We start from the raw sequence: 10,752 nt of genomic DNA on the forward strand, positions 1-10,752 counted from the left end.
CCCCCCATCTCCTTCATGTCTGAACATTGGTGTGCTCGAACTGGAAATGTTTTCATGAAACTTTGTAGCCTGTTCTAGGCAGTGCTGACTGCACGTTCCCCTCTAGAAAATGCCAAGGTGCAGGGAAACTGGGTTCTGTCTTGTTCAGGCTGTGGCTGGATATCCTCTTCCAGCTCTAGGTCTGTCAAAAGATGTAGCTATCTATACTTACTTACCTGTTTCTGCTCGAAGTCCCTGACTCTGCGCGGAGTGGTTGGTGTGAACTGTCCCGATTCCCTGCAGAGGAAGTCAGATGGATTAGCAAAGACTGAATATGTAAACTGTTGAAGCTGCTTTGCCTGAAGCCCGTGAGGGAGCAGTAAGCAGTCACTTCGGGGCAGAAACCTCTTTGCTTGGCACAATTGAATCTAAACAAGAAAATCTGTCTGGGCTCTGTATATCAATTAGTCGTTGCTTAGGTTTATGTCCCTGGATACGGGGCCTGTTGTGTACTGGTGGTCTCATGGTTGCCTGGAGGAATGCAGCAGTAAAACAAATAGAATTCTTTTTTTAAACAGTGGCGTTTGAGATTTGACATCTCTGATATGTAACTGGGTTATGCCAACTTTCCAGAAATACTGGTCTTCCGTTGTACTGGCCATACTTGAAATACTTTTGAGCGAGGAAGCTATCTTGAATCTGCTTTTGGTTGGTGTTTCCACATCACCCTTATCACTTGCTGCGCTGATGGGCTTCTTTTTCTTGTGTGAGCAGCACTGCCAGGCTGCTGGAAAGTGTGTCAGCCTCCAAACCGGGCTGCCTGACCTGCGCCGCGCGAAGGGCGCGCGTGGGAGACGCCGGCTTCCCTCCTCGCAGCGCCGCGAGCGCGGCGGAGCACTGCTTCGCCTGGCAGCGGCTATAAATAAACGCTTGCGTCAGCCTCATCTGGCGCGGCGCGTTGCAGGGCTTGGTCGCAGAGTCTACTTCGTAATTGCAGTTCTGATTTCCGTTGCTGCTCCCGAATTAACTGGGAGGGGTTTAGAGGAGTCAGAGAGAGTTAAAAGGGAAAATACCCCTTGTTTACAGTAAGTGAATCACATAATGGATGCATTTGGTGACAGCTCTGTCCAAACCAGCACGGATAGGGGGCACCTTAGGCAGGCAGATCAAACTGCTTTTTATTCATTCAATTATGCATTTTCTTTCTGAAGAAGTGTTTTGATGAACTGACAGTTTTATCACATTGCTTGGTTTTTTTTCGTTGAAAGAAGAAAGTGTTTTTCAGGTGAAGCTGGATAGGTGTAAGATTAATTTTTTTTCTCTCAGAAGTTTTTCTTTAAAATTACCGCAACAGCTACTTTTGGTCTGAAAGGTTTGGTTTTTTTCTTAAGCTCTGCTAGCAACAGTCCAGAGACTTAGAAACTGTTCTTGAGACCCAGAGCAAGCAGAGTGCTGCAATCACTAAGTTTTAACTGGACACCTGTCAAGGGGCTTGAAGCTTCAAGACTTGGTTTCAGAGAATCACAGCATGGCAGGAGTTTGAAAGGACTCTCAAAGATCATTCAGAGGCTGGACTAGATGATCTTGAATATCTCTTCCAACTGAAACTGGTTGCTGATTCCATCATGATTCTGTGGATTCAGTGATCTAGTCTAGCCCTCTGTTTCTAAAAAAAACCAGATTCCTCTAAGGTATGCTGGGCTTACCCTGGTAATTCCTCAGCCCTTCTGGAGAATGTGGAGGGCTGTTTTGATTTGCAGTCTATAAGCCACAAGGAAAATGGAAAGAGAAATTGAGCTTTCATTATCTAAGTAACAAAGAAATTTGGGGTTTTTATCTTGTGTGGGCTTTTTGGGGGGGAAAACAAAGAAGTTCCAAGAAGAAAAATAAACTAATGTTCTATTAAAAAGAAGGTAAAAAAAAAAGGAGGAAGTAGAGTGGATAGTTGGGGAGCTATAACATAGAGTTTCTTCATGGATTGTCTCCAAGAACATCTGGTAGTATGTGGCTGCTCTGTTTTGAAGCAGGAGGGGAGTGAGTTTACTTTTTTTGCACCCAGAGTGTTCCTCACCACCCTGCCAAGGCACCTGAAAAAAAACTACTTTCCCTAGCCTCTGCAGAGGTTATAGTTCCCACAGACTTTTTGTAGCTGCTCTTTTTTTATTTTATGAACATGAAGCTTGTTATATCACGTGTCTTAATGGCTCTGATATGTGCCCTGTGCTTTAGGCTCAGCCAAACCTTGGTGAAGGATGTGGCCATTCTTGCTCGAGAGATTCACGATGTTGCTGGAGACGGGGACTCACTGAGTTCATCAGGGACGGGACCAAGCACCTCCCTCAGCTCTGTGCCCAACACTCCTGCTTCCACCATATCAGCGAGAGAAGAGGTAAGGTGCCAAGTGATAGAAATCTCTGACTCTGAATGCTAGCAAGTACACGGGCCACAGCTGTGGCAGGAGACCAGGGCAGCATCCTCAGTAGCTGCAGCACTGAAAAACCCTCATCCCTTTGTCCTCCTGAAAAAAGCCTACCAGAAAGACTGACGGCCGTCTGTTCAGGGTGCTCTTTATTTTGCTGTTCTCTGTGCCACAGCCAGCCTTGCCAAGAGTCGTATAACTTCCTGAGGGCCTCAAGGCCTCTAATTGGACTTCGGCCCCTGAAGTTTCCATCTGAGGAACAGGACGGAATGGGAGTGATACTCTGCTGTGCGAGGGAGCGCAAAGAAAGAAGCCTTCCTCTTTGTTTCAGAGAAGACACTGACCATGTGCTCCGGCTGCAGGCTCTGTATGAGCTGTGCATTTTGTACCTCTACTGTGTTCTTTCTGTTAGGGCTTTTGGAATGTTGTGTGGGCGTTGCTTGAATCCCTGCCCTCCATCTGTGTACTGATGGTTGAGGGCAGAGCCTCTGCTCTCCAGCCAGCAAGGTGGACAAGGAGGATGGCCGTTAGCTTGGGAAGTGCTGTCCTTCAGCTCCTCAGTGAAGCTGTGGCTTCCTCCCGCACTGTGTAGCACGCTTTGTCCGCACTGGAGTGGGGAGGAGAGAGGCAATTTCTTAATTTAGCTTACCAGTCCCACAGCACAGGGATTCAACTGAAACTTGATGGCAAGGTTGCCAGGAGGCTCCAGCTGCTGAAGCAGAATTCCCTTTACTGCTGTTTAAATCCAAATTGCCTCCTGTCTGCTACCAGCAGGGCTAAAAAAATAAGCCGCTCTCTTTATCAGCTGTCCAGATGAACCTCTTAGCCCTCTGTTGTATTTTGGCTGTTGTGAGAATTGCAGACCTGTCCTAAGTAGGGATCAAAGTTGAGGATCAAACCTGTTACCCTGCCGAGAGAGTGCTTGGAGGCCCTGTGACCTTGCTGTGATCGTCAGTGAAGGTGCAAAGCAGAAATTTAGGGAGATTCTTGGATGGTAACACAAGTGTGGCAGTGCTTGTGTTACGGCAAGGTCAGCTGCAGCCTGCTCAGGTAAGGGTTTTTTACTGGGGCTTTTTGAAGCCACAGCACTCACATGTTTTGCACTAACTTCAGGCTCTGAGATAAAGTGTTTTATTTCTTTGTTTCCTGGCGAAGTGCCACACCTGCAAAACTGCCTTTTGGTTTATTCTTTTCGAGCCGTTAGGGTGACAAATCTACGTTACTTTTGACTTGCAAATGAAACATTTGCAGTGGGTTGGTAATGACCAGTGCTCGGCACCCGCTTCCTTCCAGAAAGTTGACATATCTAGTTCTGTGAGTGCCACTGAAGAGTACAACCCTGAGTCAGCTCACACAGCGGGGTATGTCCTGCTCTGTGGGGCGTGCCGGTCCGCCTCCTCGCAATAGTCAGGAGAGGAGAGGTAGGGCTGTGTTGCTCTGTGGGTAATGCTCCCAGCAGTAGAATCATAGAATCATAGAATGTTCAGGGTTGGAAGGGATCTCTAGAGATCATCTAGTCCAGCCCCCCTGCCAGAGCATCACCCCCTAGGGCAGCCACACAGGAACACATCCAGGTGGTTTTTGAAAGTCTCCAGAGAAGGAGACTCCACACCCTCTCTGGGCAGCCTGTGCCAGGGCTCTGTCACCCTCACAGTAAAGAAGTTTCTCCTCATGTTGAGGTGGAACTTCCTATGTTCTAACTTAAACACATTATTTCTTGTTCTCTTGCTGGGCATCACTGAAAAGAGATTTTCCCCTTCCTCTCGACACCCACCCCTCAGATATTAGTGCATGTTTAAAAGGTCCTCACTGCTAGAGCAGTTTTTGAGATCTTACAGCGGCATGAAGGAAAAAGCACTGGTAGGAGCCTGTGCAGGCATGAGGAGCCATAACCTTTAGTGTGTTCAGCCAGCGGTAGCTGAAACCGCCGTAAAGCCTTTAAACTAGATTCGCTCCAAACAGGGTTGGACAGCAGCATGATTTAAGCAGGACCAGGGGCTGGGATGTCATTTGAATTATGCCCAAAGTGCCTCTGTGCATCACTGGAGCTGCTCTATGAGATAGCCAGGAACAGGTTAAATCAGCAGGACTTTATACTGGGGATGCTGAGATATGGAGCTGAATGCTGAATAGCTTGGGATCGTGAACTGTGCATCTTGGGGGTTATGTTATGAATAGGAGCAATGTGTACTGATGTGGGTTTAATAAACACGCATCTGTCTTTAGAACTGGGCTAGAATCAGCAGACACACTTCCCTGAGCCTGAGTGCTCCCAAATCTGTGCGAAAATAATTATTTAGACTTAATGCAGGGAATTTGCTAGGAAATACCTGAAGATCAGTGGGTGTGATGCCAAATGCTGTGGATTTCGTGAATGTTTATTGAACAACTATATTAAATATTCTAGGAAAGGACATAGTGATGAGAAATAGCTACTATAGTTAAAATAGTAAAGTATTGAAACCTCTGATAAAAGGGATATGTGAATAAGAACCGTTTGCTGTGTGTGACTGTCTTACACTGCTCTGGCTCTTGCATTGTTGTACGCCATTCTGCCAGGTCTTGATTTTCTACTATTAAATATTTATACCTATTCTAATAAAGCGGGGGAAAATGCAGGAAAAATAAGTACTGATGCTGGAATCACTTTTGAGGGTTTAATGGCGTACCAGAAGCTTCACTTCAGACCAGTGTGTGGCACAGCATTTCTCAGCCTCAAATGAATTGCTTTTTAAACTACTTTTATTTTGAAGCTTGGTTAAAGGTTAAAATAAGGAGTGTTCTCTTAAAAGTGAAGTTAGAGCCTTAGATTTAAACATTATTCTTTGTGTTCTGCCCTTTCAGGTCCCACGTTGGCTTGGACATTTGCCAGGGAGATTTTTGGTTTCCCCAGTGCAAGTTTGGGATGTTTTTGTTTGTTTTTGTAGCCTCAGCTTTATAGTTTATAATAACCTAGATTCTTGGCATACTGAGCTGAGTGCTGCTACAAATTAAGCAAGAAAAACCCAAACAAAACAAAAAAGAGTTCAGCAAGGGTGAGACTTTTCGTGATTCCTGTTTACCAAAGCCCTGGGTTGTTTGGGATGCCTTGGTGTGGGTGTGTAGGTTTTACAGGACTGAGCTTTCTGCAGAGCCGAGCTCAGTGGCTGCAGGCGTGGTCAGTGGGTCATCCCCAATCACTGGCGGCTTCTGCAGATTTTAACTCTGCATGAAATTCTTTTCATCGGTCTTTCTTTGAAGTTTATAATGATGTAGCAAAAACTTAAGAGCCCAATTATGTTGTTGTTTAATGTACTTAGTGTGTGTATTGGTATGATGAGAGGAAATGGTTATGGGTGTGACAGAACAGACCAGGTCACATATGAGAATCTCCTGGTGATGAGGGAGCAGGTGATGTCCTTACCATGTTTTCCACTGACTGTGCTGAGATCTGCTGGGCTGTAGGATTATCTCATTCCCTTCAGAAGTTGTTTCACCACTGCAAGCAGCCTAACTTATTGTTTCTGCGCTGCATGAAAGGATGCTTAAAGAAAAAAAAAAAAAGAAGCTTGTTAGCTAAACATAGTGGCTGTTGTGCCCCTGTGCCATAAAATCTCACACCTGCTGCCTGTGTATAACCCAAGTGCTGTTGCATAGAGTGTGGGGAGCCTGGACCTTGGATGGCACATGGTTTCCTTGCAAGAGCCGTGCGCGTTGCCAAACAAAAATGCCTCCTGGGCTGTATCTCTAGCCCGCTCTCTGTGCTCGGAGGGCTGCTGGATTTCACTCGGCATAGTCCGTTTCGCAGTAACTGGGGAGCTGCCTGAGACCACCTCCGCAGAACTGGTTGGTGACCAGGACCCCCGTGGGCTTCAGTGCATGTGGGGGGGTGGGCACCAAGTGCTGGGCCTCAGGAACGTGCTTTTGGGAATGTCAACCCAAGATAACCCCAAACCATGTGTTCTCTTTGATAGTTGCTGTCACGGTCATTCACTAGCATTGATCTCTTTGTTTCTGTTTTAACACAGATTGCTCGTAGATCTTTTCGGCTGGCATATCCATCTCAGGTGCACTTTCCATCCCATTATTTTTGTATCTCTGTCTTGTCGCTGTTATTTTCCTCCCCTTCTGCTTGAGTTTTTGTTGGCCGGTCAACCGAACAGGAGTAGCTGTCTTGTCTTTTCTGTTCTTCTGTTAATTGTTTGCATTATCAGTGGTTTTGTAGTGCTTTTCCATCTCTTCCATGTGTTACTAAATAGTTTCTTATTAATTTTAGTGTGGCTTTGGTGTTGCATTGATATATTAAAATGTAAGATGTGGGAAAACAGGGCCTTTTTGAGTTTTAGCTAAATTCAAAAAGGGCAAAGATGTAGTTTTCAGCTAGGTGCTCAGGACTCAAAATTATAAAGTGGAATAGCCCCACTGAGTTTTGGAGGATGACTCCAGTGGGTAGACGCTTGCAGGATTGGGGTCTAGTAATTTGCTTAGGAACCCATACCTGTCTGAACAAGACGTAAATGAATCAGTGTTCCTCTGGGGCTTGCCTGAAAATCTGCAATACCTGCAGTGAGTGCCTTTGTGCCTCCTTCCCTACTAATTTTTAATGACTCATTACTCATTATTTCCAAGTTGGTGCAGCACATTCCAGAAGCAAGTCTGAACTACCAGAAAGTGCCTCCGGGATCAGTGGAACTGAAGGATTTTGACCAAAATATGAACGATAATAGAGAAGAGGATCCCTCAAGAAAAACGAGGACAAGAAATCGTGAGGAGGCAGGCCACCTTTTTCTTTACTTTGTATATGACATTGCTTTTTAAGCTGCAGTATGTATATTGGCCTTTCTAAGCTGCCAAAGGAGGCAGATCGATAGATAGATAGATAGATAGAGAGATGGATAGATAAAATGCACTTCTGAAGAGCACTGTCTTGTAGGTATAGAAACAACGTGGGGGAAAAAAATAAAAGGAGGAATTCTGGCTGGAAGTTTCCCCTTTTGTGTAAAACTCCACTGAAATCGAGGCTTGGTCACTTACTTGGGAAGAGGCATTCAGGTCAGAGCCCCCTTAGGCTGTTTCACTGCTGTTTTAAAAAAACCCACAAACCTCTCGACTTTGAAATCTGCAGCCCCGGTAGTTTAATGGCACCTTACTTTTCTGCAACTGGAAACCTGGTCAGAGCTGCCCATGGAGCAGCAGTGGCAGAATCTGGACCTCACAGGGAGTTTCTGCAGCTGGGCTGGAGTGCTGGGGCACAGCTGGCTCGCTGCTCTGTGCCGCATGGACAGCGAGCCGCTTGTTAGCTGTTGCTTCCTCCAGCGTATGCAGCTCAGTGCGATTCTCCTGGGCTGAGAGAGCAGGGAAACTTGGAAATCACTGGGACGATGCAAAGGTGTGAGGAAGCCCAGCCTGAAACTTGAGGCTGGGGATGGCGTTGGGCTGAGGGCTGTAGCGGGGCGACAGTGCTGGGGAACGGAGGAGCGAGCTGCTGGTGCTGCGCTCGGCTCTTGCTTCTGCCTGCTCTCTGCCTGGGAAGGAAGAGCTGGGGCAGAGGCTCCCAGGAGGGCAGGAGGAGAGAGCTGGGCTCCAGCACAGTCACTCAGCTGCTCTGGAGCTGGAGTGTGACTCGGACAGGCAGACTGAGGAGGAACTTGGACTGAGCCGCTCGTACTGATCCTGTCCTGCGACTGACTTGAAGCAATCCCTCACTCTCCTGTAGAGGATGCCAAAGCTGAATAAAAGGTGCAGGTTTGGAGTGCCCCCAGCTGATGTGAGCTTTCCTGGCAGAAGCCTGGAGGCTTTTCTGAGCCACAGGACTTGCGTATTTGGAGTTTGGTGGATTTTTGTTGTTGTTTTTAATAAAGCAGAACATAACGTGATAGGATACCTGGCTGTGAAGGTGGCTTGAACTCATACAAATCACATTAGATGGTTTCAGTGAGACTGCCTGTGGGACTTCTCACACTGTGATTTGGCTTTTTGGATGTGTTCTTAGGGGAGGGGTTCCTGCGAGGCTTGAAAATTCTTAAGCGTTTTCTTTCAGAAATGCTTAAATAGTTATGTTACTGCAGAAAACTGTGTCTCTCTGTTTCCAGAGAAAAATATCTGAACGAGTTAGTGTTAATCTTTTTTGCCACAGTGCTGTAACAAAGCTGCACATCATCTTAATCTCCCTTGAGCTTCAACTATCACGTAGATGAAGATATTTCAGTGGAGATCATTTACTGTAAAAAAGATCCCAGTTTTGTAATATGCCACTTTTGCTAAGAGTTCTCTGATTTGCCCTTATATTTCAGGTAATCTTTGACAATCTGATGTTAAACCCAGTGTCCCAGTTATCACATACAATCCGTGAAAATACAGAAAACATAGCTGAAAAAATGAAGTAAGTAACTTTTTGCGCTTGATACCTGTGGAAGATAATGCATTGTCACTTGTCTTGTTATCAAGATGCAGGGAATCTAGATGTAGGGAACTGTGTGTGTAGTGAACAAGGAGTAGTATGATTATTTACCATCTCTTTTGCTCATATGCTTGACCTTTGGAATTTTAATGCTGGATTTGTAATGCCTGTTGATACCTTAACCTAAAAATGTTGCCTGTGTAAAGATAAAGTAGAAAACGGGTGGATTGTCTCCTCTTTCCTTCTCTGTCCCAAGGTTCTTGGGAAGCTTGCAGGTCACCAAGCTTGTGAAATCTCTTCAAAGCTTGTTGTTGCTCTATAAGACATCAGTTAGGGAAGAACTTTGAATTATTCCTAAATCAGCTGAAAGGTGCTTTGTCCAGTTGCTAATCTGCTAATCTCCTTTGTTGCCACATTTTGTGATAATTAAGACTTTGAAACAGGCAGCTTTTGGATGGCAATTTTAAGACCTGCTCCACTTCTTGTGCTGCAGGATTCTGTTTCAAAACTCAGAAAGGACCTGGGAGGAGATGGAGGCAAAAATGAATTCAGAAAATGAAGTGCCAATTCTGAAGACGTCGAACAAGGTAAGAGCATGCAAACAAGTGAAATACTGAAGGCTTTCATGCATGAAAGCTTTGTAAGAAACCAAAGCAAGAAGCTCTTAACCCTTCTCAAATCCATTTCTAAAATTTCTACTTTATTTATGTATGTTGAACTGCTGGGTTTTGTTGCTGTTTGAAGTGTGACAAAGTGAGTTCCTTCACCTATTGTTTCACCAAACTCCTTCCCTCACCCTTTGGGATTCATCTTCAAAGACCCAGTCCCTTAATGGATGTTCAAGTTCAGGGTTGCGAGGCCTCACTTAAACATCTACCAAAGCATCCCCTCCCATCTGGTTGCCACAGCTTCAGTTGTAGACAGGTCTTTCTCATGAACGTTTGTTTTCTTCACCTTCACAGTTTGATCATAGGGCAATAAAAGAAATGGTTCAGCCCTAGGACGGTGTTTGTGCTCTCATGGCCTCTTACTGTCCTTGGTGGGGACTGACAGTAGGGATTTAAGTGCAATAATGGACCCAGCAAATACAATTACTGCTGAGTGTCTGTGTTGTGCTGTGCAGGAGCCGTGTAGCTCAGTGGTACAGCAGGATACACCTGGCCAATCGCTTCCGAGTTGAGTCGACAAATATCTTTATGTATTTGCTTTTAAGGAGGATGTGGAGGAACCTTTGTAGAGTTAGTCTGGCTAACATTTCAAATCAAAAAACCGGGTGGTGGTGTAGCACTTGGTGAAACAACACAGAGCAGAGGTCCCTGTGCACTGACCACACAGACTCCGATACAGATACTGGCTTTGTCTTCTCTGTTAAACAAGCAAGATGGGAACTGACTTTGAATCATCTTGATCAGATAAGGCAGAAGGAGTAAGGGTGCATCAGTTGAGTACCTTGTTGCTTAATTTTTCATTCTGATGCTTTTGTTTCTAGGAAATCAGTTCTATCCTGAAGGAGCTGAGGAGAGTTCAAAAACAGCTTGAAGGTTGGTCACTTAAAATACCTTTTTTTGTCTCTCAAATGCCAGTAAGTGCACAAAATAAAAAAACATGGCTTGATTTGCCAGTGAAAGCTGGGAAAGGATGCAGAAGTTTAGTGCTTTTTGACAAGTGCATACGGAATGAACAGTGGATTTATCTTCTGCTGCCAACTTTTAAGAAAATTGTTGACTTTTGAAATGTAGAAGCTGTTGCTGTGGAATGCTTTGTTTGTGGTAATTAGCATATTCCCATAAGATGAATTGGCAAAGGTCTCTTCTGCTGAAATTATATTTAGCATCTTTTTCAGCCAATGAGCTGTGCTATGCTTCTTGAATTTTCACGTAGAGCTCAATAGAAAAGGCAAGACGAGCTCTTGCATCATCTAGAAGCTTAATAAACGCATATAAAAACATACAGGTGTCATTTTGGGCTCCTTCTG

General features: G+C 45.2%; 1 protein-coding gene across 1 annotated transcript in view; it reads left to right on the plus strand.

The window, feature by feature from the left end:
• The window catches only part of CEP170B (centrosomal protein 170B), a 53,845-nt gene that overhangs the window by 42,598 nt on the left and 495 nt on the right, over window positions 1-10,752 (plus strand). Inside the window, 6 exon segments of the mRNA XM_009868287.1 lie at window positions 2,209-2,368; window positions 6,406-6,444; window positions 7,007-7,150; window positions 8,671-8,759; window positions 9,271-9,364; window positions 10,267-10,318. Coding sequence (XP_009866589.1) covers window positions 2,209-2,368; window positions 6,406-6,444; window positions 7,007-7,150; window positions 8,671-8,759; window positions 9,271-9,364; window positions 10,267-10,318 — 578 coding nt within the window.

Source organism: Apaloderma vittatum, unplaced genomic scaffold (assembly GCF_000703405.1).
Source record: "Apaloderma vittatum isolate BGI_N311 unplaced genomic scaffold, ASM70340v1 scaffold10714, whole genome shotgun sequence".
NCBI lineage: Eukaryota > Metazoa > Chordata > Aves > Trogoniformes > Trogonidae > Apaloderma > Apaloderma vittatum.